The sequence below is a fragment of the Crotalus tigris genome, unplaced genomic scaffold (genome assembly GCF_016545835.1).
Source record: "Crotalus tigris isolate CLP2741 ecotype Arizona unplaced genomic scaffold, ASM1654583v1 scf7180000019143.106728444:792265, whole genome shotgun sequence".
NCBI lineage: Eukaryota > Metazoa > Chordata > Lepidosauria > Squamata > Viperidae > Crotalus > Crotalus tigris.
Genome location: NW_024097400.1, coordinates 117,486 through 145,438, shown reverse-complemented (window position 1 = coordinate 145,438; position 27,953 = coordinate 117,486). Strand labels below are relative to the sequence as shown.

Genomic DNA, 27,953 nt, shown 5'->3' with positions numbered 1-27,953 from the left:
GAGAAGGGTCCGCCGCCGCGCTACAGAGCCCAGCTTGGGCAGGAAGCGGAAGTTGCCGGCAAGATGGCGGCTATTGAAGCGGAGGTGGAAGCGGCCCCTTGCAGCGGCCGGAGGATGAAGGCGAGGGTGGCGGCCTGGGTCCTTTGCGGGATCTTCTTGTGCGTCTTGGCGCCCGGTGAGGATCTCTCGCGCGGGGAGAGCGCGCTCGGGGCCATCCGGGCCTGGTGAGGCGAAATGCGGGGCCCGGAGGGCGGGGACCGTGGGCCTCGTCGCGGCGGAGTGTCGTCCCCAAACAGTTGCCAGCCGGAGGGGCTGGACTCCAGCTCCCATGATGCCCCCCCGGCACGGCCTGGGTGTTGAACAAACCACGAGGGTCTCTACAGGGCCTTATTCTAGGAGGCAAGCTGTGACTTCTCTCTATCTCACTCTCAGTCTCTCTCCAGCCTACCTCGCAGGGCTGTGGTGGTGGGAAATAAAGGAGGGAGGAGTATTCGGTATATTTACAACTTCCTTATAAAGTATTGGCTGGCTGTGATGGAAAGAAAATGGACGGATGGATAGGTGATAGATGAAAGAAAATGTGTGGATAGATAGACAGGCATAGATGATACAGATAGAAGATAGATGGATAATAGACATGGGTGATAGATATCTGAGAGATAAAAAGATGATAGTGATAGCTAGCTACTATAGATAACTAGATTGCTATGTTTGGTAAAGAGATAATAACTGATATACATAGATGATAGATGATAACTGACATGAGATAGATAGATAGATAGATAGATAGATAGATAGATAGATAGATAGATAGATAGATAGATAGAGTAGTTGGCCCTTTATCCTAAGCCAAAAATTAGACCCTCCAAAGGGCTTTGTACAAAGATAAGGCACTTCCATCCAGGCTGATGGGATTTGGAGTCTTTACTGATGTTGCGCTTTCAAGAATCCCAATCAAGGAGAGGTTGGGTTTATGCTGTTTGGGATTAACCAAGCTGGAGTCCAGCTGTTGAGGAGGGCGCCAGTTGAAGTTAGCTGTATGGAAACTTCAGAGATTTGGGTATCTGAGGGACAGCGAGGTCTATGGGGGACTTAATGGAGTACAGGATTATGCCAACATGGGATGCTTGGCTTTGGGTGGCATCTCCATACACGGGCCGCTTTATGACCAAGGCTGTCGCATTCTCAAGTGCCAATTGAAGCTGCGTGGAATGGTTCTGATGGTGCTGGTTGGTCATGTGCCTGCCTAGAAACTAGGAGACGGTGAGTTCTAATCCTGCCTTAGGCATGAAAGCTTAAGCCTGATATACCCTCTCAACCCAGCCCACTTCACAGGGTTGCTATTATTGTGGAGAAAGGAGGAGGATGAAAGTGAGTAGGTTCACTGCCTTGTTATTTATAAACTAACAAAGATGGGATAAAAATAGTGGTCTTTAGCAGTGCTCCTCTTTTTTTTTTCTTTTTTTTTTTGCTTTGTGGCTCCAGATTTGCTGTTCTATTTGCAAATGGTCTCCTTACAATATGTGGACTTTTACTGAGTTTATAAGTATGGACTCATTTTACCTAGCACCTTTTTAATATGATTTTTATTATTATGTTATATCCTTTGTTCCCAGGTGTTTACTGTGATGTAAGATGGGGATGATGATGGTTGATTATGATAAATAATCAAGGGAGGGAGGGAGGTTTCCTAGCTTCAAAACCATTGCACCATATCTTTCAAAAATCCTGGAGAATCAGGGAAATACCTGAGGATTGGAAAAGGAAAGGGGGAAAAAAAACAGACCCAGGAAACTACAGACCAATCAGTCTAACATCAATACCTGGGAAGATCCTGGAAAAGATAATCAAAAAACAGATCTGCAAACAACTAGAAGCAAACAAAGTTATAACTAGTAGCCAGCACGGATTTGTTAAAAACAGATCATGCCAAAACAATCTTATTTCATTCTTCAACAAAGTGACTAAATTAATAGACCAGCGAATACTGTGGACGTCGTACACTTAGACTTCAGTAAGGCATTTGATAAAGTAGACTACAACCTACTCCTTGGTAAGCTAGAAAAAGGTGGAATAGACAATATCGCCACCAGGTAGATCTGTAGCTGGCTGACAAACAGTACTCAACGAGTAGTCTTCAATGGTACTACATCCACATGGAGAGAAGTAAGCAGTGGGGTACCACAAGGCTCTGTTTTAGGCCCAGTACTCTTCAGCATCTTCATGAATGACTTAGAAGGGGAACTCATCAAATGTGCAGATGACACCAAACTGAGAGGAATAACCAACACCCAAAAAGACAAACTCAGGATCCAAAAAAGATCTTGACAAACTTGAACAATGGATCCTGTCTAACGAAATGAGCTTCAGTGTGGAAAAAAGCAAAGTTTTACATTTAGGCAGGAAAAATCAAAGGTAGGAGTACAGACTGGGCGAAACCTGGCTTAAAAACAGTAACTGAGAAGGACCTTGGAGTCGTAGTAGACGATCACTTCACCATGAGCCAGCAGTCTGTAGCAGCAGCCAAAAAAGCTGATACAATCCTGGGTTGTATAAACAGAGGCTAAAATCAAGATCACGTGAAATATTAGTAGTGCTTTATAAAACCGTAGTAAGACTACACCTGGAATACTGCAGCCAATTTGGGTGACCATATCACAAAAAAGATGTTGAGAGTCTGGAAAAAATTCAGAGAAGAGCAACTAAGATGATCAAAGTCCTAGAGACTAAATAAAACATACGAAGAACGGCTGCAGGACTTGGGTCTGTCCAGTCTAAAGAAAAGAAGAAATAGGGGTGACATGATAGCAGTCTTCCAGTACTTGAGGAGCTGCCAAAAAGAAGACAGGGTCACGTTATTCACCAAAGCTCCAGAGGGCAGGTCAAGAAACAATGGTCGGAAACTGACCAAAGAGAGAAGCAACCTGGAATTAAGGAGAAACTTCCTGACAGTGAGGACAATTAACCAGTGGAACAGCTTGCCTCCAGAAATCGTGGGCGCTCCATCACTGGAGATTTTTAAGAAGAGACTGGACAGTCACTTGTCTTGAGATTCTCCTGCTTGAGCGGGGGGGCTGGGCTAGAAGACCTCCAAGGTCTCTTACAGCTCTATTGTATTCTACAGACTGAGATTTAGCTTTCTTTTTTTTTAGTAAAAAAATAGCTTTAATACTGTAAATAATGATCCTTAATACTGTACTTAATACTCTAAGTAGAATGTAAATAATGAGAAAAAGACAACTGGTTACCACTTGCACAAGTTGTGGTATTTGTACTGTAATCAGTTGTTTTGATATACGCGTTTGGTCATGGAGGAAATTCCAGGGAAGAATTTATCCCCTTTGGTTCAGTTCTAGTTTTATGCCTCCAATCTGGGCAAAATTTCAGAAATCTGTATTGCTCAATTTGGAGAGTTATGAAACAAGCTTTCAGGTTCTGCTTAATGGTTGACTTAAAACGGAAGTCTCCCTTATCCAAATGAGTGCAACTAATTATGCTGTTAATATTTTTATTTACATGGCTGTCCTATGATAATGTTAGCCCACATTCCCCCCTCCTGCCAGGAGCTTGCTTTCCACCTTTCTCATTGCTTCAAATGCTATAAGGAATGGAGGTTGGGCCTAAGGCAGTGGTGTCAAACTGCCAGCCCCTGGGCCGGACACATCATGCAGAAACCGTGCCCACCCCATTTCTGGCAATGGCAAAAGAGTCCCGATACATTGCGTGACGTCGTGGGATTGACATGTCTGGCCTAGGGCAAGGATTGGACTTTGTATTCAACTGCTGTAAATTCTGGCAGTTGAAATCCACCAAGCCTGTATGAACCCTTGGTCAATCTGGTCTGCCTTGCCAGCACCAGAGCAGGATATTCCTGTTTTCTAGTCACTTTTTTTTGTTTGTTTGTTTTTCTAAGAAAAAAAAAATCCTATTAAATCCATCGCTTTTTGTGCAGATTCAGGCTGGTGCAACTCTGTGGAGAAGAAAATCTACATCCCACTGAATAGAACAGCCACCTGCGTCCGTCTCCTGAATGCCACTCATCAGATAGGCTGCCAGTGTGAGTGTCGTGTTGAAGGAATATTTCCTTGGGGGGACACTGCCAGTCGCTCGTGTCTGATAGTAAGTAGGCCAGGCAGGTGTGGACCGCAGGTAGGCTACCTGCACTCCCAGCCCATTTTGCTGGGCCCCAGAGCCCTCTATACCGTGCCGATAGAGTTCCAAAGCACGGAAGCAGTGTATGACAGCAATGCTTCCATTCTCCCTTTTGCTTTTATGAATCTCAGACCCCATTCGCTGCTTGTGGTGCCTTCTAATTTCACTACAGGTAGTCCTCGACTAAGACCACAAATTGAGCCCCAAAATTCTGTTGCTAAATGAGACATTTGTTAGGTGAATTTTATCCCATTTTACGACCTTTCTCGCCACGGTTGTTAAGTGAATCCCTGCAGTTAAGTTAATGATACGGTGGTTAAGTGAATCCAGCTTCCCCATTGACATTGCTTGTCAGAAGGTTGCAAAAGGAGATCGCGTGATCCTGGGACACAGCGACCGTCGTAAAGATGAACATCAGTTGCCAAGCCTCCCAATTTTGATCACATGACCCTGGGGATGCTACAATGGCCATAAGTGTGAAAAACGGTCATATGTCCCCTTTTTTTCAGCGCTGTTGTAACTTTGAATGGTTGTAAGTCGAGAACTACCTGTAAAATGCTTTGTGGTGAAAATTGCCAAGCGGTAAGGAGGGTGTTTTGTGACCAGAGGGGTGCAGGATGGAAATAGAGAGGTCGTCCCCCCGAAAGCCTTCAAGATATTCTATTGTTTGGGGCTGGGCCAAGCCAGTCTTTACTTAATAATTCAGGGGCTCAGAAGGGTAATTAGGTTGTAGCTGGGGCAGTGCCACATCAGTAAAAAGGGTGGTACTAACAACTGTGATTCATTTCCTGTATTTTCAAGTGTTATTCATAAAATGAGGCTCTTGACATCTGGAGAGGCAGCTGTTTTGTCCTTTGCCCCTAAATGGGGACAATTGGCCAATTTTGGGGAGAATGCCGCAGGGCAGGGGTAGGCAACCTTATAGCTGGCTCAGGAATTCTGGGAGTTGAAGTCCACGAGTCATAAAAGAGCCAAGGTTGCCTACCCCTGCCCTAGGGTGATACATGAATGCCTGAACCTCGCAGGAGGTTGTGGGTGTGCAATTTGTCCCTCTGGTGTCCTTGACCTCTCTTCCCTCACAGCCTCCATGAACGGAGACACGGGAGTCATTCACGTGGTAGAGAAGGAATCTGACCTGAAGTGGGTGCTGTCGGATGGCCGCCACCCCCCTTACATGGTCCTGCTGGATGGGAAGCTTTTTACAGGGTAAGTGGGGATTTGCCTCCTCCTCCTCCTCCTCCCCCCCCCCCAGAAGAACAAAAAGAATTCTTTTTTTTTTTTGAACCTGCAGCTGCTGGAGAAAACACTTAGGAAGCTGCTCTTCTGATTCCCAGTGACTAAACGCAGCCTTTTACTCGAGCATCACAGCCCCAGGAGATGCTTGCTAGCTGTCAGGAAAAACAAGCCGTCATCTCTTGGCACCTGCTGTTTTGGCTTAAGAACTTCTGCTTGTGTTTTTCTACTTCTCCAAGCAGACGCCAGCCAGAATCCCACGCGATGATACGTGGACAGAGCGCCCGTGATTTCTTAGCTGGGCTCTACCACGCTTTGGCGTGAATACAAGCCACGAATCTGTGCTTGGTTGAATTCAGCTGCTGCCCTTTTTGTGATGCAGCATACAGATACAGGTAGTCCTGGCTTTACGTCCACATTTGGGACCAGACTTTCCACTGCTAAGCAAGGCAGTTAAGGGAGTCCTGTCTAATTTTACCACCTTTTTTGCCACTGTTGTTCAGCAAATCGCCGCAGGTGTTAAGGAAGTCACAAGGTCATTAAGCAGATCCATTTTCCCCCCATTGACTTTGCTTTATTATTGGAAGCCGACTGGGAAGGTCGCAAGTGGCCATCGCGTGATCCTCCCCCCTCCCCCAGATGCTGCAACTGTCTTGAATACGTGCCGGTTGCCAAGCGGCCAAATTTTGATCATGTGACCGTGGGGATGCTATGAGGGTCGTAAGTGTGAGAACTGGTTATGCAGATGGTCCTTGACTTACAACCACAATTGAATCCAAAGTTTCTGTTGTGCTATTTTATGACTTTTCTTGCCACAGTTGTTAAGTGAATCACTGCAGTTGTTAAGTGAGTAACACGGCTATTAAGTGAATCTGACTTCCCCGTTGACTTTGCTTATCAGAAGGTCGCAAAAGGGGATCGCGTGACCCCTGGACACTGCAAACTGTCATAAATCCGAGTCAGTTGCTATGCATTCTCAGTTTTGATCGTGCGACCACGGAGATGCTGCAAATGTTCGTAAGTCTGACAAACGGTCATAAGTCACTTTTCAGTGCCGTTGTAACTTAGAACGGTCACTGAGCAAAGTGTAAGTCGAGGACTACCTGTAGGCACCATTTGTCTCTTTCCAGTCACTTGAAAACGCTTCTGGGCATGTGGTAAGAATGGAACAGCACTCAGAAACCTTTGATTTATTCCATGTCTGTGGAAAACGACACTGTATTGCTCTATTTCATCCCCTTGGTGATCTCGCAGCCGATAAATAACACCTTACAGTTACATTTTTCACCATGTGGTTCTTTTAACAGACAGGTGATGGAGCAGCTGAAGGGCAGCTCTCGGATTGCAGGCGTGGCCGTGGCCATCTCCAAGGCCAGCCCGGCAGAAGGTTTTTCTCCCGGTCTTCCGTGTCCCAATGATGGTTACGGTGAGAATGAAGCAAACGTGGTCTCTTTAGGGGTCTCTCGTCTCTTCAGCCCTTGGTGGCCTCCGTGCTGGCTGATTTCTGATCCAACTCAACAAGAGCGAAACATTTTGGGTCCCTGAAGAGAGAATCATTTTCTTGAAGTGGACTTCAGCTGCCAGAATTCCACAGGGGAATTCTGGGAAATGAAGTCCACAGATCTTAAAATGGCCACGGTGGGATACCCCTGAAGTAGAGAAAAGCACATGCCCAGTTTTATTTCTATCTGGAAACTGCTTCTGGGCTTTTGCTCCAGATAGAAAAAAATGTAATTTTGTTTTTAGGTTTTGCTGTCAGTTTGTTGTTATAGAGAGGGCTGGTTGTTGTTAAGCTGATACAGTAAAAAGTTGTAATTCTACTTTGTACTTTATTGCGCCGAAAAAAGATTGGAAGTCGACGCTTTATTACCCATCATTTTTTCTTTCTCCCTCCTTTTTTCCACCACTTCCGTGCTATTTTCACTTGTATTATATATTCTTAAGTTGAAAAAGAGAGAGAGGTCACTCTCTTCATCATCTGGCAGAGATTTGGGCTGAAAAAGTCTGTCACTGCTAAGAGGAATCTTTTTTTTTCCCCAGCTCTAAACTTTTTATTAATCAAAGATAGCAGTAACAAGAGTCTCGGGCATTTACTTTACATCTGAGCTCTTGGCCCACTTCGAAGTCTGCAGTTGTTAAAGAAAACTTAAAGAAAAAAGCAGAACCTTTGCAGAATACAAACAGTTGCAAGGAAAAATGGGGGGAAACCCCCAGAGCCCCCCACACAGAAAAATGGGCTTCAGTTACTTGCTTCCTCTTCCTGGAGAAGTTTCCCAGATCCGTAACTGTCTTTTTTTTAAAAAAGGGCGACGGTTCCTCTCCTCATGTAACTCGATGCCCGTGGCTGAGTGTACCGTGGGGATTTAAGATCCTGGGAGATGCTTCTGGATGTGTCAGGCAGCTGGAAGTGTGATCCTGGACAGGAGAGAGATAACAACAAGCAGACTGTTGTTTTTTGTCTGCTGTGAAAGGCCCCAGGATATGGTCACAATCAGTGCCATTGTTTAAGGCACGTGATGTTGGTATCGCAAGACACACTAATTTGGAGGAATGTAAGGGCACCGCAGGAAAGTATTCCAGCTCTGGAACTCATAGTCTGGTTTACAGTATTTTTCTCTCTCTCCTCCCCTTCCTTCTCTCTCTTCTTTCTTCCTTCCCTCCCACTTTCTCCTTCCCTCCCTCCCTTCTCCCTTTTCCTCCCTCCCTCCCTCCCTCCCTCCCTCCTTCCCTTCCTTCCTTCCTCTATTTATATGGCTGTCCATCTCACAATCAAGGGACTGGACAGTGTACAACAGTCAGAAACAATATATACAAGTTAACGTTATTAATATTTAAAAGTTTAACATTGTACAAGACACAAAACTAAAACTGAAGAAAATGGGTGGAGAGCAGGCCTTTAGCCTTCCTGTGCAACAGACTCAAGGTATATAACCGTAGCCTCGCTTTGTTCAGGGTTCTGCTGCCTTCCACATATTCCCTGTAGTTGTGTGTGTCACTAGCATATTTCTTTCGACTATTTCCTCTGCTTTGATTCCTGCACAAACATTTTCCAGTTTTCCTACTCCCTTTTCACTCCTATTTCTGCTCATTCCTATTTCTCTTCACAGCCCCTGACTTTAATTCATTTTTCTGGCCCTCCCCATGACTTGATTTAATTTCTGAGTCAAATGTGGAGAAGCATTTTCGACAACCTTCATAGCTCAGAGCCAGGCCACGGTTCCCACGTCTGGGAGCAGGCGTGACTCCTTGTCCTAAAAGCTTTTCAGGCGACTGACACACGGATTCCTCAACTGCCTTTCCTCTCCTTCCTTCAGGCGTCTACAACAGCAGCTATGGCCCAGAATACGCCCACTGCAGTGTGACCAAGTGGAATTATCTGGGGAACAGCCTCTCCTACCTGGACTTTGGCTTCCCCATCTTCCTTCTTCAAAACGAAACCGAAACCAAGGTTATCAAGCAGGTGTGTATTGCGTGGGAACTCTGCCGTACTTCCCTGCGGCAGGATGGGCGAGAGAATATTTTAAAGCACGCAATTAAATATCAAAGTTAGTACAGCAGTTCGTTTAGTGACTGATGTTACAATGGCCCCGAAAAAAGTGACTTAGGACTGTTTTTCACAGTACCGTTGCAGCGTCCCCTTGGTCACACGATCAAAATTCAGAGGCTTGGCAACCGGCTCATATTTACGACGGTCGCAATGTCCCAGGGTCACGTGATCCCCTTTTGCAACCTTCGGGCAAGCGAAGTCAAGGGGGGGGAGCCCGATTCGCTTAACCCAGTGGTTCTCAACCTTTTTAATGCCGCGACCCCTAACCGGTTGTAAGTCGAGGACTACTCAACCGGTCGTAAGTCGAGGACTACTCAACTGGTGCAGCACCGTTTGCAGAATGGGAGTTTTGGCGGGCTCAGCAGGGCAGAGACAGCCTGGACAATTCCTATTGGCTTTGGAAAGCCAATAGAATTAGACTCTATTCAAGAGAGTCTATTCTAATGGCTTTCAAAAGCCAATAGAATAAAAGGGAGCAGCACAGCTAAAGAAAAGGGGGGAAAAATGGCGGACTGCGTTGTTTGGCGACCCCCGTGAAATGGTCCCGACCCACAGGTTGAGAACCACTGGCTTAACCACTGCAATGGTTCACTTAACGTTGGCAAGAAAGGTCGTAAAATGGGCCAAAAGTCACTTAACCGTCTCGCTTAGCAACAGAAATTTGAGGCTCAGCTGTGGTCGTAAGTCAAGGACTACCTGCACTAGCTTTGATCCTGGATGGCCTCGAAGTAGCTAGACCTGCCTCTTTCTAAAACCCCCGACTCTCCCTCCTTGGTTCTCAGTGCTACCAGACATACAACACGCCTCAGAACGGCTCCGGGCCGGAATACCCGCTCTGCGCCATGCAGCTGTCCTCCCACATGCACGCTGTCACCAGCACCGTCACCTGCATGCGCCGCAGTATCATTCAGAGCACCTTCAGTCTCAACCCAGGTGAGGCCGGAAGGGTGGAGGTGGGCCGGGCCTCAAACAAAGGGCAAAGGATGCCCAGCCTGCCTCGCGCCAAGGGCTGCCCAGACATGCTGAGGATGGGCTGCATAAAGCGGGGAGGCTCAGGCAAAAACAGGCTTTAGCGTTGTTTGATAACCAGTCCGGGATTATATGGTTGTGACCCGTAGTTTTAGTAAGGTCTCTCTTCTGTTACATTCAATTGTAATTCCAGGCAAGATGTGGAGGGACTCTGAAAGTCGAACCAAAGACCTGGGACTTTCCTGAGTCAAGACATTCTTTCTTAGAAGACCCCCGTGCTCGGGCGGGGAGGGGGGACACACTGCCTTCTCTGTTGCACAGGGGGCCTTCTCTTGCAATTGATCACTTAAAAAAAGTCATTCAAGGTTACTGAAGTTCAAAGTTGTTGGGTTGTTCAGAAGTTGTGTGTGCTCCGTGACTGGAGGCTTTTAAGAAGCAACTGGGCAGCCATTTGTCTGGAATGGCATAGGGTTTCCTGCTTGAGCAGGGGGTTGGACTAGAGCAGTGGTTCTTAACCTGGGCGATATTGCCCCCCAGGGGGTGATTTCATTTTTCAGGGGGGCAATGGAACGAAACGGGGCAACGCACGGGTGAAGGAATGAAAAGGGGGCAATATGGAGGCGATGGAGCGAGAGGTTTTGGGGACACTTTTGAGACTTTTTCGTACAGTGAATGGCTGTCTATCTGTCGTAGAAAAACATCAGATCGCTCGCTATTAGTGGATTGAATTGTGTTTTCAAATGTTCCTTCAGTACAGAACGCCGTACATATGTGAATACGCATTGCTTATCTTCATGCGTGTTGCACAGCAGCCTCTACCCATACAGTGGCACGCCATTAGCCAGAATATGGGAGATATGGGAAAAAGACTGGAAATAAATTATTTGCATCGATATGTCCTGATGAACAATTTTAAAGAAAACAAAAAAAATGGTTTGCATAAATTGAAGAATTCTTTCCCATGTTGTGATTGAGAGGTTATGTTGGGGGAGGGGGGCGATGACAACTTCCTCATTGGCTCAAGGGGGCGATTCGTTCAAAAAGGTTAAGAACCACTGGACTAGATGACCAACGAGGTCCCTTCCAACATTGTTATTCTTTCTGTTCTGTTCTGTTGGAGCTTCCAACAAGCAAACTCAATGGGGGAGGCCGAGTTTACGCAATCACCGCATGATTCACTTAAAACCAGGCACGACTCACCTAAGGACTGCATCATTTAGTGACAGAGGTTCCAGTCTCGACTGTGGCTGCATGCCAAGGATTCCCTCTACCACGTTTGCCATGATTTTCGGTTCTTTGGGAACAAGCTGGATCTGGCTGTTTTCAGCCTTTCCGGATCGCCTTTCTGTTTGGCAAAAACCTGGCCGAAGGGCTAAAGCGGAGCCCCGCGAGTCCATGGTGGCTGCTGCTGTGTGGGGCAGGGGTGGGTGGGTGGGTGGGTGGCGCTTCCCGGGGTCGCGAAATGGGCCGTGGGGTCACGGTCGCTGCTTCTCTCCTTTCAGAGGTGGTCTGCGATCCTCTCGCCGATTATAACGTCTGGAGCACGGTGCGGCCGCTCAACGATTCGGAGAAGCTGGATCCTAAAAGTGTCGTCATCGCTTCCTCTCGAGTAGGTGGGGCTGGGCTGGGCTGGGCTGGAGGAATTCAGTTTAAATGTTGTTCTTTTTACTTATTATTTATATCCCACCTTTATTTTTTGTATGTTTTATCCTCCGGTCCCCATATAAGTAAAGAGGAGGAGATCAAAAAGGCCCCACTGGGGGGGGGGCATTTCCCCCCAGGCCTTCCTTGATGAGGGGAGCAGGAGGGAGGGGCAGCTGGGGCTGCCTAGGGGAAGTGCTCCCTCTGGTCGAGGCCTTCTGGGGACTCTCAATTGAAGCCTCAGTGCAGGGGTCATTCTCTCTACAGGCACCAGCTGCCGTTCCTAAAAATCTGCATGAGCTTGTATCGACATGCTGGATAAATTTTTAATTTTTATTATATTCAGAAAATTAAAATACAAAATGCAGAGTGGGGAAAAAAATTGCAAAGATAAAACAAAACTAGATAAGCACATTATAAAAATGTGAGTTTAAAGGACGAAAAACAAAGACACAGATTACCTCCCCACTAACTGAAGCTTTCCCCGCTTGCGAAATGAGTCCAAAATTTATAACATGCTGGGTGGGTTTTGACCATGTACTTTTAGCAAGTGAATGAAAATTAGACGTGGGGCTGAACGGCTGCCATCTGGGCATAAAAGCCGGCGCTTTGAGCCAAGCACGGAAACTGACAGGCTGACTTTGGGGAGAGAAACTCTGGCAGAGTCTCCGAACTGGCCGGACCGTATTCTTTGCTCTTCTTTCTGGCAGATTGACAGCCACTCTTTTTTCTGGAACGTGGCCCCCGGGGCGGAGAGTGCCGTGGCTTCCTTTGTCACCCTCCTCGCTGCAGCTGAAGCCGTCCATAAAATCCCCGATGTTCAGTCGCTGCCCAAAAACATCATGTTTGTCTTCTTCCAGGGGGTAAGTTCTCGCTGTTTTCTTTTTTTTTTCTGGTCTCTGCAGCTTGAAACAGATCTCTGATTTATTTATTTGTTTGTTTATTTGTGAAATTGATTTGCTGCCTAGCTTGTATTCAACAACTCTGGGCAGCTTACAAAATAAAACAGAATGACAGTAGTAGAGATGGACTTTGGAAATCTTCTAGTCCAGCCCCCTGCTCAAGCAGGAGATCCTATACCGTTTCAGACAAATCACTGTCCAGTCTCTAATGAAGCACCCACAACCTCTGGAGGCAAGCAGTTCCTCTGTTTAATTGTCCTCACTCTTAGGAAATTTCTCCTTAATTCCAAGTTGCTTCTCTCCTTGATCAGTTTCCAACCATTGTTTCTTGTCCTGCCCTCTGGTGCTCTGGTGAATAATGTGTCCCCCTCCACTTTGTGGCAGCCCCTCAAATATTGGAAGACAGCTATTGTGTCACCCCTCGTCTTTCTTTTCCTTAGATTACTCAATTCTTGCAACCATTTTCATATATTTTTAGCCTCTAGCCCCCTAATCATCTTTGTGGCACTTCTCATTAAAACATTAAAGAAACATTAAAATCATCAATTGTAAAAGACACAGCATAGAAAAACAATTCGGTCCCTAGAACCTGTGGCTGGACTTGGAAGGTCCCACTTTTCTGAAATCTTGCGGAGCGACCATCAGCCGTTGCACATCGTGTTGGAAACCAATTTCCGTGGTGCTTGCAGCAGAGAAAGCTGACTTGGGAATCCAATTTGCATGGAGGGCTTTGTTGTTCTCAGCTAGGAAATATCGCTCCCAACAAGGATGCAGTTTCCCCTGGGAAATGAATAAAACAGAGAGACAGAGAGAAAGAGACAGATGCTGCTAATCCCAGCTCCACTGGGGAATTAGCCAGGGATGGGTGAGAAGGTTTGGGAGCATTTAGGTAGGAAAAGCTCACAGGATTTTTGGGGAGATGGTTTAAAACAGTGTTTCTCAACCTGGGCAACTTGAAGATGGGTGGACCTAAACCCCCAGAGGTCCCCAGGCAGCATGGGAGTTGAAGTCCACCCGTCTTCAGGTTGTCGAGGAGGTTGAGAAACGGCTCTACTGCCAGGGTCAGGAACAAATCTGAATGTTTGGAGCAGCGTTTCTCAACTTGAGCAATTTAAAGGTGGGTGGGCTTCAACTCCCAGAATTTCCCAGGCAGCACAGGGATTTGTTTATTTGTGTCAGAAGCATCACAATTCAAATAAGGCATGCTATATGGCATAAAATTTAAAATATAAAACGCAAGGTTAAAATATATACAAATTAAACAGATCTTGCCAAGACACTAGCAATATTAGCATGGAGTTGAAATCCACCCATCTTTAAATTGCCACGGTTGAAAAGCGATTCACACTGCTGGATTCCAAAAAAAAATCCGTGTATTTAGAGCTGTGTTTCTCAACCCGAGCAACTTTAAGATGGGCGGACTTCAGAGCATGGCTGGCTGGGGAATTCTGGGAGTTGAAGTCCAGCCATCTTAAAGTTGCTCGGGTTGAGAAACATTCCCTTAAAGCGATTTCAACCTACATTCACACATTTGCTTGTGTAACATCTCGTAAACAAGTGTCAGGAAATAACATAAAGGTGCATCATGGATTTCCTGAAACAAATCTCCTTCTGAAATACCCAACTTCGCTTCCCAGAATTCTCAGCAGCTGCAGGCCAGGCCCAAGGTATTCTGGGAAATTGAAGTTCAGCGCACTGAGAGCATTCAGGCTGAAGGATGCTCTAACAAACCAGGGCAGACTCCGAGAGAAAGATCTCTGTGGAAAGGAAGATTTGAGGGTTTATTCTGCCTGCTAACCCGGGGGGGGGGGGAGAAATGGACACAGGTAGTCCTTGGGTTACAGCCACAGCTGAGCTCAAAATTTCCGTTGCTAAGCAAGACGGTTAAGTGAGTTTTGCCCCAGTTTATGATCTTTCTTATTACAGTTGTTGTGTGAATCCCTTCAATTGTTAACAACACACTTGTTAAGTGAACCTGGCTTCCCCCATTGGATTTGCTTCTCAGAAGGTCGCAAAAGGGGATCACTTGACCCCGGGACTCTGCGACCGTCATTATTACGAGTCGGTTGCTAAGTGTCTGAATTTTGATCACGCGACCCGGGGGATGCCGCAACCAGCGTGAAACACGGTTCATGAGTCACTTTTTTCAGTGCTGTTGTAACTTTGAATGGTCACTAAATGAATGGTTGTAAGTCAGGGACCTCCCGTGTTTTCTTCGTTTTACTGCACTGTATAATCTGCAAGCAGGACTGAACTGCGAGGAAAAGCGACACGTTCTGGGGAAAAGGAGCACTCTGGAGAGCAGCAGGCGGGCGATCCGAAAGCCTCTTCTCCAACTTGGTGCCCTCCAGTCCCCACTGCAGCCCGTGGGCAGCAGCTGTGGGCAGCACGGCGTCCCCACGGGGCAGGAAAAGGCCCTTTGCCACCGCCCGTCCCCCGCGACCGGCACACTCGCAGGCACCCCGTCTCCAAACACAAAGTCACATGGAGCGGATTAAAAATATATGTGCACACTGAAGCAAAAAAGCAGTTAATTTGGAGCAACGGCAGCTGCCAAAAGCCAAGAGGATATTTGAAAAAGGGAGGGAGGGAGGGAGGGGTGGGGGGTGATGGTTAGCAGCTGATCTTCCCCTCCAGGCATGAGTTGAGTGAGTGGGTGGGTGGGTGGGTGGGTGGGAGAGCCGAGTTCGAGCAGCGTTGTCAACTTTACTGGAGCTTTTGCGCTGCTGTGAAATGACTTCCCGTTGTTTCCTCCACCACCGTGTGGGGGCATTGGCCTGGTGCCTTTCCTGAGAGGCCCGCAAAACTTGGCATTGTGCAGTTGTGACTGTGAAAGCAGAAGCCATAAACCAGATGGGCGTGACTCACTTAACGGCCCCCTTGCTTAGCAGTAGAAATCCTGGCCAGCTGCCTGACTTCTGTTTCCCAGCCCAACCCACCTCGCAGGGCGGTTGTTGCGGGGGAAAAGAGGAGGAAGGTGTGTTGGATACGTTCGCCATCTTAATCTGCAAAAATAATAAAGCCGGGATGGAAATAAGTAGAGGTTGCAGATGTAGCTGGATTCCTCTGTCCCTTTTTGGAGGACAAACCCTTCTGGATTTCCCTTCCCTCCTCAGGAGACCTTTGACTACATCGGCAGCTCCCGCATGGTGTACGACATGCAGAACGACCGGTTTCCCATCAAGCTGGAGAACATCGATTCCTTCCTGGAGCTGAGCCAGGTGAGAAGAGACTGCTCTGCAGTTTTAGCTGACTGCTTTTGGGATATTGGCTCCTGGTCTAGTTTCCACATTTTGGAAACTCGGGTTAGAAGCGAGTTAACAAAGCGAGTTGGGTCTGTGAAACGTGAGAACGCCCAGATGAGTTGCAAAAAGATGTTTCCGCAACTGAGATTGCTGTTTCAGACTTAAACGTGCTGAGCTGCAGTTCCACGGATGGAGGACGGACCTGTGGTTTTAATTTGCTGCTTCTCGGTTACTTAAAGGTGGATGGGAATTACAGGACCCGATCCAAAGGCTTTTGGGCAGAAGCATCAGAGAATGTAGCGCAGAATGTCTTTCTTGCAAAGGGCAGCGTCTTAAACTTGAGCATCCGTGGCTCTCCCGTTTGCAAATTTAAGGGCTCCTGCGAGGTTTTGCTCTTTCATGGCGAAGGTGCTGGCCTAGAAAGCAGGAAATTGGGAGTTTTAGTTCTGCCTTAGTCATGAAAGCCAGCTGGGTGATTTTGGGCCAATCACCAGGAGACTTGGGAGTTCTAGTCCAGCCTTAGACATTAAAGACAAAAACGTATGAAGAACGGCTGCAGGATTTGGGTCTGGCCAGTCTAGAGAAAAGAAGGACTAGGGGGGACATGATATAGCAGTATTCCGGTAATTGGGGGGCTTCCAGAAAGAAAAGGGGGTCAAACTATTCTCCAAAGCACCAGAGGGCAGGACAAGAAGCAACAGATGGAAACTGACCAAAGAGAGAAGCAACCTGGAACTAAGGAGAAACTTCCTAACAGGGAGGACAATTAACCAGTGGAACAGAAGTTGCCTTCAGACGTTGTGGATCTCCATCACTGGAGGTTTTTAAGAAGAAACTAGACAGTCACTTGTCTGAAATGATATAGGGTCTCCTGCCTGAGCAAGAGTTGTATTTGAAGACCCCCCCCCAAGTCCCTTCCAGCTCTATTCTGATTGATTGATTGATTGATTGATTGATTGATTGATTGAAAGCTCCCTGCATGACTTTGGGGCAATCGCTGTCTCTCAACCCAATCCACCTCACAAGGATGGAAAAAAGACAGGAAATTAGATGTCATTTAGCCAGCATCTGTATTTGGCTCTGTCCTGAGGTAATTCACAGGAGATTATCTGGGGTTTCTGATTCCAACGTTACCTACCAGAAAAGAACACTCCGGATGAAACAAAAGAACTTTCAACCAAATGTGTTTTCCTTGCACCAACAGAGTGAACTTTCACTTAATTCTGAATTTCAGATCAGTTTCCTGGCTCTGAGATTTTTGAGATTTTTCGTTGGTGGTCTTGAGGTTCCAGGATAAAGGGGGGGGGGAAAGTACATTGTTGGTTCATCTTTGGTCCTTCCTGTGCCCATTCGGCCCAAATAGCCGTGTGTGTGTGTGTGTGTGTGTGAGAGAGAGAGAGAGAGAGAGAGAGAGAGAGAGAGACTGACTGACTGACTGACTGACTGACTGACTGACTGACTGACTGACTGACTGACTGACTGACTTGGCAATGGCTAAGTTGCCTTCCCTCAGTGAGGACTCCAACCTGTCCCTGGTTCTGCTTTGGCTGCCTGTGGGAGGCTCCGTTGGAGAAAACCCCGGGCAACCTTGTACATGTGCCGACGGCGCTCCATCTGTTGCAGGTTGCGCTCCGGAGTAACGCCTCCCTGTGGATGCACACGGACCCCATCTCTCGAATGGACCCCGAGATTGAGGTAGGGCCGTTTGCCTGGCTGCCGGTTCCTTCCTTCCCTGCTCACAAGAAAGATGCCGCAGTTGGCTTCCAACCGGCCCGTATGGATCCATGGCTCTTGGCCTCGACTGCAGCGGGACGGCCTCTGACGGCCATCTGCTGGGAGACTCGCGGGCTTCCTCGGACAGTTGGTTGGCCACGGCAAGAACAGATGGCTGGGCTAGGTGGGCCAGGGGTCTGATCCAGCACGGCCAGCTTCTGCTCTGATGTCCCTGGCTTCTCTGCTGAACGCCACATGGTCCGGTCTGTCCCTCACGTCACTGTGGACATGTTGACAGATGCCGGCCTTCTTTTTTTGCCAGGTGTCCCTCACCTGAGGGATCCGCATCTCCTCCTCCACTCCACAGATCCCCCTCTCCCTCCCTTCCGGCACTGGCGATGTTATTTAGTTGGGCACTGAAATGCCTGCAAAAAACCCGCCAAGCTCAGAGTCCTCCTTTTCCTCTTCCTCCCTTCCTTCCTTCCTTCCTTCCTTCCTCCACAAGCCCTTCTAGCACTGATAATGTTACATAGTTGGGCTATGAAACGTCTGCAAGGAAACAACCAACCTGAGAGAGCTCCAAGGAGCCCAGAGTCCTCCTCCCCCTCCCCCCCATCTCGAGCTCCCTCGCCCAGAACCCGCAACCTTCCTCTTGGGCAGTGGTTCTCCACCTGTGGGTCGGGACCCCATTTGGGGTCGAATGACCATTTCACGGGGGTCGCCAAACAACGCAGTCCGCCATTTTTTTCCCCTTTTCCTTAGCTGTGCTACTCCGTTATTCTATTGGCTTTTGAAAGCCAGTAGAATAGACTCTCTTGAATAGAGTCTAATTCTATTGGCTTTCCAAAGCCAATAGGAATTGTCCAGGCTGTCTCTGCCCTGCTGAGCCCACCAAAAGTCCCAGTCTGCAAATGGTGCTGCACCAGTTGAGTAGTCCTCGACTTATGACCGGTTGAGTAGTCCTCGACTTACGACCGGTTGGGGGTCGCGGCATTAAAAAGGTTGAGAACCACTGCTCTTGGGCGTCCAGAAGCCAAAGCCTTTCTGCTCCTGGTCAGGTCCAGCCGATGCTCCTCACCAGCAGCTTCCAGCCAGGCCTTGGGCTTCCTTGACCGGGGCTGCATCCCTACTCCCTGGCAAGAGCCATCAAAGGCCCCCTCCTGGTTTCTCAGTCCCCGGAGGCTCCGAGAGGCCTTGGGAAGCCTTCCTTGGGCCTCCTCGTTAGTCGAAAGGAACCCTGAGGAGACGCGGCCATTCGACTTCTGCCTGCCCGCCATCTTCTCTTCTGAATGCCGGGGGGCTTTCCTGCCCCTGGAGAACTCTCACCTGGGAGCTGCTCTCTGCGGTGCTAAGCGCCACTCTGGGTGGGCCGCACCCTGTCTCGGCACGATGCCGTCAGCGTGCCCATTTTGGTGGCCACGAAAGCCTTAAAGCAGTGTTTCTCAACCTTGACAATTTTAAGGCATGTGGACTTCAACTCCCAGAATTCCACAGCCAGCATTGCTGGCTGTGGAATTCTGGGAGTTGAAGTCCACATGCCTTAAAATGGTCAAGGTTGAGAAACACTGCCTTAAAGCATCTGTAAAGTGTCCCAGAGGATGGGCTAAGGCCGCTAAGGGGTGTTTTTTTTCCCTACAGCAAGGAAAATGTCACGATCCAGTCTGAGTCAGTCCCAGGGACCAAAGGTTTGCCCTTCCAGGCTTGCACTTGGGCCCTCCCCAGAGAACTTCTCTCTGTCTCTCCAGAATATGGGCACGTTGTGTTTATATGGGGCCTGGTTGTGTGTAGTTTTTGGGTGTTAATCGGGGTGTTGATGGCCGGCTAGGAAGTCATTAATACGTGCCTCATAAACTGGTAGTAAATCAGCACTCCTATTGACTGCCAAGGGGTCCATTTCCCGGGCTTCAATCATTTTTAGGGCTATTTTTGTACCTGCTTGACCCACAAACTTAGTACCTGTGAAACTGAATGCGTGCGCCGACTCAGATTGGATCCCGGGACACGTATGTTTGCCTTCCTTTGCAAGTAAAACTTCCTCTGCACTCCGGCAAGTTTGTTGCATAATTGAGCTACTTGTCTTTCCTCTCGGTCTCCTCCTGCCTTAGCAAAACGTCCAAAGGATGATGGAAACCTTGAACAAGAGCAGCGAAAAGACCAGCGTGGTGATGAGTGGAATCGGAGTCAGCCAGCCGCTCCCGCCTTCCTCCTTCCAGAGATTCCTGAGGGTCCAGCAGATCCCCGGGGTGGTCCTGGCTGACCACCATTCCCACTTCGAGAACAGGTAAGGAGGGACCCTCTTCAGCAGACTTGGCAACTTTAAGCCTGGTGGCCGGCTGAGACACTCCGGAAGTCGAAGTCGCCACGTTTGACGAGCCCTGCTCTACAGCTGGGTTTTACCCCAGATGGCCACCTTTCTCGCCTCCGTTATTAAGTGAATCGGCGCAGTTGATAAGTTAGTAACACGGTTGTAAAGAGAATCCGGCTTCCCCTTGACTTGGCTTGCCAGAAGGTCGCCAAAGGGGATCACGTGACACCCCCCCCCCAGGGACACTGCAACCGTCATAAGTACATGCCAGTTGCCCAGCATCTGAATTTGGATCACGTGACCAGGGAGCTGCTGCAAACGGTTGTAAGTGTGAAAAATGGTCCTAAGTCGCTTTTTTCAGCTACTTGATGAAGGGAGGAAGCCCAGACCCCCTTTGACCTGAGCCCAGGAGCTGAGCAGAAGCCGGGGTTTGTGTGTGTGTGTGTGTGTGTGTGTATGTGCAGGAAAGAGCGTAGCAGTCGCTGGTTGCGGGGGGGCAGGTGGAGGGAGGACAGACGTGCGCCGTGTAATTAAAGAGGCGCGTTGTAATTGTTCTGACAACCAGGAGAAAACCCACTTTGGCCTGGCCAACGTTTCCAGCATCTGGCTGGCGGCCGGGGCTGAGCGAGCAGCAGCCGAGCATCCAGAAGGCAACATCTGCTCCTCCAGGACCGCTTGGAAACAAAGCAGACGGGGGAAGAAGAGAAGGGTGTGTGTGTGAGAGAGAGAGAGAGAGAGAGAGAGAGAGACAGAGCCAGGGGAAATCCAGATGTTGCAGCCGCTGCATACAGGCAACCTTCAACCTATAACAGCTCACTTAGTGACCGTCTAGTGCAGCGGTTCTCAACCTATGGGTCGCGACCCCATTTGGGGTCGATCGACCATTTCTCGGGGGACGCCAAACAAGGCGATCCGCCATTTTTCCACCTCGGGGCGGCGCCGCGCATGCGCGGCACGTTTGTGTGACGGGGGTCGCCGTCACACAAACGTTGAGAAGCACTGGTCTAGTGTTACAAGGCCACTGAAAAGAGTGACTTATGACCCCTTTTCACATTTAACGACCATTGCAGCCTCCCCAGGGTCACATGATCAAAATTCAGACGCTTGGCCACTGGCTCATTGTTAACGACCGTTGCAGCGTCCCGGGGGTTGCGTGATCCCCTTCTGCGACCTTCTGCCATGCAGAGCCAATGGGGAAGCCGGATTCACTGAGCAACTGCGTCGCTAACTTGATAACTGCAGTGACTCACTTAACAACTGTCTCGTTTAGCAACAGAACTTTTGGGCTCAGTTGTGGTCCTAAGTCGAGGACTACCTGTATGTCCACGGCAATATTTTTCAGCCTTGACGATTTTAAGATGTGTGGACCTCAGCTCCCAGAGTTCCCCAGTCAGAGCGGCATGCTGGGGGATTCTGGGAGTTGAGGTCCAGGCATCTTAAAGTCGCCAAGGTTGAAAAACGCTGACTGGGATGTGCAAATGGCCTCCCTTCCGGATTTGGGGACGTCATTTGCAAAGGTCTCTCCCCCTCCCCATTGCTTTCTAATAAAAAGCCTCAGCTCATCAAACAGGCAAAGCCACCAAAGAGCCAAGTTCATTACAATAATTAAAATTTTAATGACGCTTCTGCCACGAATAAAGGAAGGTGACGAGCCCTCCTTCATCGCTTTGAGGAAAGGCTGGGAGGGGGCTGGGTTTCTGGCCAAGCCCAAATTCATCCCCCCTCATTCCCAGTCCCAAGGGACCCCTCCCCTGACACCTGCTCCCTCAAGGACCCCTCCTCCTCTCCCTGCCCCCCCCCCCAGACCATCGCATCGTCTCCTTCCCTCCCACAGGTACTACCAGAGCATCTATGACACCCCCGAGAACATCCGGCTGAATTATTCCGGGCTGACCCCAGAGGAGGCCCTGAATCACGTGACGGACACAGCTAAGGTGGGCTGGGCCCGCCTCTCGGGGGGGGCAGGATCGGGGTGGGGGGGGACAAACTTGGATTGTCTGTCTGGCTGGGTTGCCTTGATCCTCTTTCCTTTCTCCCAGTCCTTAGCTGCAGTAGCCACCGTGGTGGGCCGCACGCTCTACAAGATGGCCGGAGGAGGGGGCAACGCCTCGTCAATTCAGGCGGATCCATTAACGGTCGGTGCTGAGGGGTTCTCTGGAGGGTTGGGGCCAGCCCATTCTCTCATCCCGGCACAGCCCACAGGGTGGTGGCTGTTGTTCTAGGGAAAATAGGAAGGTGCCTGAGAGATGTTCACCACCTTGAGTTTTTTGTAGAAATAGTAAGGGTGGTAAGGAAAGAAAGGGGGGGAGGGGAAAGGAGAAGGAGAAAGAGGAAGGAAAAGGAGAGGAAGAGAAAGGAAGAAAATAAGAACAAGGAAGGAAAGGAAGGAAGGAGAAGGAAAGAATGGGAAGGAAGGAAGGAAGGAAGGAAGGAAGGAAAGAAAGAAAGAAAGAAAGAAAGAAAGAAAGAAAGAAAGAAAGAAAGAAAGAAAGAAAGAAAAAGAAAAAGAGATGGAGGGAGAGGGAAGGAAGGAAAGAAAGAAAAGAAAGAAAGAAAGAAAGAAGAGAGGAAGGGAGGAAGCGAGGGAGAGGGAAGGAAAGAAGGAAGGAAGGAAGGAAGGAAGGAAGGAAGGAAGGAAGGAAGGAAGGAAGGAAGGAGAAGAAAGAGAAAAGCATGCAAGAATCCCAGATCTTTTGGCTGGCAAAATGCTCTTTCCCAACTGCTTTACATGAGATGCTTCTGAATTAGGCCCAACATATAATTCACTCAACCAGTCTGGAGAAGGAGCCTGGTGCCGGGTGGAATTCCTGCTTTCTCCCCCCCCCCCCATCCTGCTTTCTGGGATTCCTGTTTGCCTCCTTCCCTCACTTTATGTTAAGCCCACCAATCATGGGACTTTCTCCCCTTCTCTTGAGAGATCTAGTAATCTGATTATTAATTTACTCTATTGCAATTGAGCAATTACTGAGATGCACAAAAACAATTACAAAATATATAACGTTAAATATCCACTGTATAACAAGGGAATAATATGGACTGGTCATTCAGGGAGCTGACTCAACAACCTTCTCTCAGAAGGGAAGGTCACACCAAGTCCACGGGGGGCCTCTATGAAAAGGGCGTTCCGCGCCCTCTTTTCAAACCCTCCTCTGGGCCACCAGGGGCCATTGGCCATCTCTGATCCAAGGCTCCCATCCTCTCCGAAAGCCAGGGGAGGCAGTTACCTAATCCACAGGTGTTGGGGGACACCGAGTACCTTTCCCCATCTCATCGGGAAGCAGACGGCCAGTTAATGTAGCAGCATCTCGTAGAACAGTGGTTCTCAACCTGTGGGTCGGGACCCCATTTGGGGTCGAACGATCATTTCACAGGGGTCACCAAACAAGGCTGTCCGCCATTTCCCCCCCCCCTTTTCTTTGGCCACGCCCCTGGCACCCAGTGATGTATAAGTGATTGGGGGTCACCACAACAGGGGGAACTGTATTATGGGGTCGCGGCATTAGAAGGGTTGAGAACCACTGTCGTAGAACATAGAATCTGAGAGCTGGAATGGGCCTTGGAGGTCTTCTAGTCCACCCCTGCCCAAGGCAGGAGACCAAATTGCATCCTGGGGAAATGGCTTTTGCCATTAAATTTAGTAAATAAACTTAATACTTTTAATACTAAAAGTTTTACCAGGAATGAAAAATGTACGAGTAGTTTAGTAGGTGCTGCTCTTTGAACCTTTCTCGCTTGTCGTTTTACCTTTTTCTTCCAGGTCACGCGCATGTTGTATGGTTTCCTGATCCAGTCCAACAACTCCTGGTTCCAGGCCATCACTAAGCCAGATTTCAAAGGGCCTCTGGGTGAGGCGTGTGTGTGTGTGTGTGTGTGTGTGTGTATGAGAGAGAGAGAGAGAGAGAGAGAGAGAGAGAGAGAGAGAGAGAGAATAAAGCGAGAAAGAGAAAGAATGAGAGAAAATGAAAAAGAAAGAGAGAGAATAAGAGAGAAAGAGAGAGAAAAGCAAGAAAGAAAGAATGAGAGAAAATGAAAGAATGAGAGAGAGAATAAGAGAGAGAAAGAGAAAGAATGAGAGAAAATGAAAAAGAATGAGAGAGAATAAGAGAGAGAGAAAAGCGAGAAAGAGAAAGAATGAGAGAAAATGAAAAAGAATGAGAGAGAGAATAAGAGAGAAAAGTGAGAAAGAGAAAGAATGAGAGAAAATGAAAAAGAATGAGAGAGAGAAAAGCGAGAAAGAGAAAGAATGAGAGAAAATGAAAAAATGAGAGAGAGAGAGAATAAGAGAGAGAGAGAGAAAAGCGAGAAAGAATGAGAGAAAATGAAAAAGAATGAGAGAGAGAATAAGAGAGAAAAGTGAGAAAGAGAAAGAATGAGAGAAAATGAAAAAGAATGAGAGAGAGAATAAGAGAGAGAAAAGCGAGAAAGAGAAAGAATGAGAGAAAATGAAAAAGAATGAGAGAGAGAGAATAAGAGAGAGAGAGATCCTCAGGGGTGAAGGCTGCTGCCAGAGGGTTCCTTTTGAAACCCCCCCCCCTTTTTTTTGCTGCCCCCTCCCAGGCGATGAGCCCCTCCAGTACTACATCGCGGTCTCCAGTCCTGTTAACTCCACCAGCCTGGTCCAGTATGTCTTGGCCAACCTGACTGGGACCCGCCTCGGGGACAACATCACCAAGGAGCACTGCAGAGCCTCCAAGGAAGACGTGAGCTTTTTGTCCTCTATAGTCAAGCACTGTTGTTTTTTTCATTTTTGTTTTTAAAAAACTGGATAAAAAATTCTGGGGAACAACCGGCTTGGGGGGGGGTGAAAACCTAATGGCGAAACCCTGGGGAAAGCTGCCCACCTCTTCCCCCTCCAGGTGCCCCCCCCCACCCTGAGCTTTGAAGGCATCTGGAGGAGATCTCCGGTGGGGCCGTTAATCTCCCAGCACGTTTGCACAGGATTCAGTGACCTTTTGAGGATCTCTTGGTCCCCAGCTTGCCCGCCTCAGAGACAGACAGACCCTGAGGGTATGGCTAGCCGGGAGCCCAGCTAGCCCCGATCCTAACATTTGGCATCCACTGGGGATTCCCAGCCGGTTCAGCGGTTTTAACTGGAAGTTGACAGAGGTCTCCCGGCATAAAAGTGGAGCATAAGAGCCAGTAAACCTCAGCGTGCTACAGGTGGCCCTTGACCCACAACCACAGTTGAGCCCGGGATTTCTGTAAGACCGTTGGAAAGTGGGCTTTGCCCCATTTTACGACCTTCCTTGCCAGGGCTGTTAAGCGAATCGCTGCAGTCGCCAGCAACATGGTCCTTGGGTGAATCTGGCTTGTCAGCAAAAGGGGATCATGTGACCCGGGACGCGGCAGCCATCATAAATACAAGTCAGTTGCAAAGCATCCAAGTTTTTTTTATATATATATATATTTATTTTCAATTTTACAATACATTACAATCTTAAAAATACTTCAGATAAAAAATAAAACAAACTGATACACACCACTTTCGGTCTTGCCCACCCATTTCCCCCCAAACTGCATTTCACCCCCAACCAACTTGCCTCTTTCCCTCTTCTTCCTCTTCCTCACTCTCCACCTCTCCTCAACCTTCCTACTTACTTCTCACTCCAGATGCGGTCCAGGGGAAATGCCCGAGCAATTCCTCTCTCCAAATTGAGACATGAATATTATATACAGTAAAACTATTTCTACTTTCTCTGAACTACTTAAACTTCGACCCATCCCACCCCCCTCCCGCCCCACTTCCCAGAGCAAAGTACAGGATTATACAAACATATTAAACATAATCTATTTAAGATATCCAAGTTTTGATCACGTGACCCTGGGGAGGCTGCGACGGTCGTAAGTGTGAAAAAATGGCCACGTGTCACTTTTTCCAGGGTGGTCGTAACGTTGAATGGTCACGGAGCAAGTGGCTGTAAGTGAAGATCTAGCTGGGCAGGCCTCCTGGGGTCAAGAAGGCTGACCCCGCAGCAAACAGTGGTCTCTCCCTCTGCCCGGCCTCCAGGGCCTGTCTGGGAAAGAGCCATTTTTGCCTATCTAGCGTATCAAGGCAATCCCTCGTTTTGCCTTTCGTTCCTCCATTTCCTTTATCCAGTTTATACGCCCGCCTCTCTCGGATTCATGACTTTGGGTGGCTAACAACGGAAAGAGAAAAAAAAAAACATAGCTATAAAAAGAGCATACCCATTCAACAGCTGAGGTACAAAAAAGTAAAAAAAAAAAGAACCGACAACAAGACATCAGCATAATCGTTACACAAACTTTGATGCTAAAGCTTTAATGTTCAAAGCAGCCCATGAATAACTGGGCTTTGCTTCTATCCCGCCTGGGTTTTCTTTGCCGCAGTTGTATGACTACATGTGGGTTCAGGGCTCCCCGTACCCCAACGCCAGCTCTCCCCGCAAGCCCTTCTGCATCAGGTTGACTGTCCGCCGCACGCCAGCCTCCTCCCCGGCCTTCGAGCTCCGACAGTGGGGGTCCACCGAGTTTTCCACCTGGACGGAGAGTCGCTGGAAGGAGCTTCACGGACGGATCTTCCTGGTCGCCAGCAAAGAGCTGGAGGTGAGGCGTCAAAGGGGGCTGGGTTGATTGGCCTGCTGAAGTGTAACCTTTGCCATCCATCCATCAATATTGTCTCTTATTATCTATCGATATCATCTATCAGTCTCTATTAACTATGAGCTGTCAATCATGAGCTGTCATCTATTATCAATTTCTATCTATTATCTATATCAGTGGTTCTCATCCTTTTTATATGGCGACCCGGACATAAGCAGGCAGCGCGCATGCGTGGCGGCGGCCCCTGTGCGGCGCGCATGCGTGGCGGCGTTCCCATGTGTGGCCCTCTGCGCAGCGCCCATGCGCGGCGGCGCCCCCTGTGCCGGCTGACAAAAAAAATGGCAGATCGCGTTGTTTGGCGACCCCCGTGAAATGGTCAATCGACCCCAAATGAGGTCGCGACCCACAGGTTGAGAACCACTGGTCTATATCATCTATTATCTGTTTTTTATCTATCAGTCTCTATATTATCTACCTACCTACCTACCTACCCATCTATCTATCTATCTATCTATCTGAGTTTTGCACCATTTTATGACCTTTCTTGCCACTGTTAAGTGAATTACTGCAGTTGTTAAATGAATCATGCAATTGTTAAGGGACTCTGGCTTCCCCCATTGACCTTTTTTGTGGGAAGATCGCAAAAGGGGATCACATGATCTGTCCTGAAGACATGCCAGTTGCCAAGCATCGGAATTTTGATCAGGCGACCACGGGGATGCTGCTGTGTTCACGAGTGTAAAAACCGGTCATAAGTCACTTTTTTTGGTGCTGACGTAACTTCGGTCACTAAATAAATGGTTATAAGTTGAGGGTGACCTGTAATTTCCCCTTCTTTCGGATCCCTTCCTTCCACGCCTGACTCCCTCCCTTTTGATTCCCTGCAGATCATCACCCTGGTGGTGGGCCTCGTTATCCTCATTGTCTCATTCGTGGCCACCTATTTCATCAACGCCAAAGCCCACGTGCTTTTTTCCACGCCAGGAGACTCTGAAACAGTGGCCTATTGAAAACTGGTGCTGGGAACTCTAGCGCTATGAACAAGAAAGGAAGAAAAGGAATGAATTTGGCACTGCTGGACCCTTTCTTTGATTACCGCTGAGTGGGGGACTAGAAGAAGCACGTTGATCATCATCCCATTGAGAGAGACACACTGTGGGTGTACCAAAACACAATGCTGGCAGGAACGGATTGATTTGGAGGGGGGGTGGGTTTCTTGGGTCTCTCAGACCCTCCTCCATCCAGCGGCCCGGAACAAATGGGGCACAGAGCACGGGGGTCCCGGCGCCCTCTTGCAAGCGGCCAAGAGTTGGCCATCAAAGGAGACTCTGCGGAGCATTTGTGGACCTTCAACCTTGTAGTTCTCACTTTTTTTTTTTAATTTTGAAGGTCTGGATGAATTTGCTTGACTCTTTCGATTTACATAGATGAAGGTGGAAAAAAAACGAGGGCTGCAGGAAAGTTGGAAACAGGTGTAAACTATCCTTTTTTAAAAAAAAATATGGTTCTGTTTTTTGTACATACGATATAAATAGCCTGTTTTAATTGAAAACCATCGCCCCCAACGCCACTCCTTAATTTACAGATTAAATTTGTTGATCCCGCCCACCTTTACTCATTTGCTTTGGCTGCCTGAGAAGTTAAGAATTTGGGGGCTGGGGGTGGAGAGATTTTTGGGGAGGGGG

The 27,953-nt window shown here is 48.3% G+C and overlaps 1 protein-coding gene across 1 annotated transcript; it reads left to right on the top strand.

Moving 5' to 3' along the window:
• Positions 1-17: 17 nt before the first annotated feature.
• NCSTN (nicastrin) lies at positions 18-27,872 on the top strand. The gene is made up of 17 exons (XM_039359935.1): positions 18-175; positions 3,953-4,057; positions 5,235-5,358; positions 6,693-6,811; positions 8,700-8,845; positions 9,715-9,865; positions 11,404-11,510; positions 12,253-12,405; positions 15,561-15,665; positions 17,313-17,384; positions 19,508-19,683; positions 21,542-21,641; positions 21,747-21,842; positions 23,465-23,552; positions 24,265-24,407; positions 26,056-26,271; positions 27,156-27,872. Exons 1-17 carry the CDS (start codon positions 64-66, stop codon positions 27,276-27,278), a joined length of 2,136 nt encoding a protein of 711 aa, XP_039215869.1. The 5' UTR covers positions 18-63; the 3' UTR covers positions 27,279-27,872.
• Positions 27,873-27,953: the final 81 nt, after the last annotated feature.

Bases quoted from the DNA above. Each gene is read 5' to 3' on its own strand.
- NCSTN (XM_039359935.1), top strand. From the start codon at position 64: ATGGCGGCTATTGAAGCGGAGGTGGAAGCGGCCCCTTGCAGCGGCCGG. The intron at 6,812-8,699 runs GTGAGAATGAAG...TCCTTCCTTCAG, and splicing joins GTGTCCCAATGATGGTTACG to GCGTCTACAACAGCAGCTAT. The intron at 17,385-19,507 runs GTAGGGCCGTTT...CTCCTGCCTTAG, and splicing joins GAATGGACCCCGAGATTGAG to CAAAACGTCCAAAGGATGAT.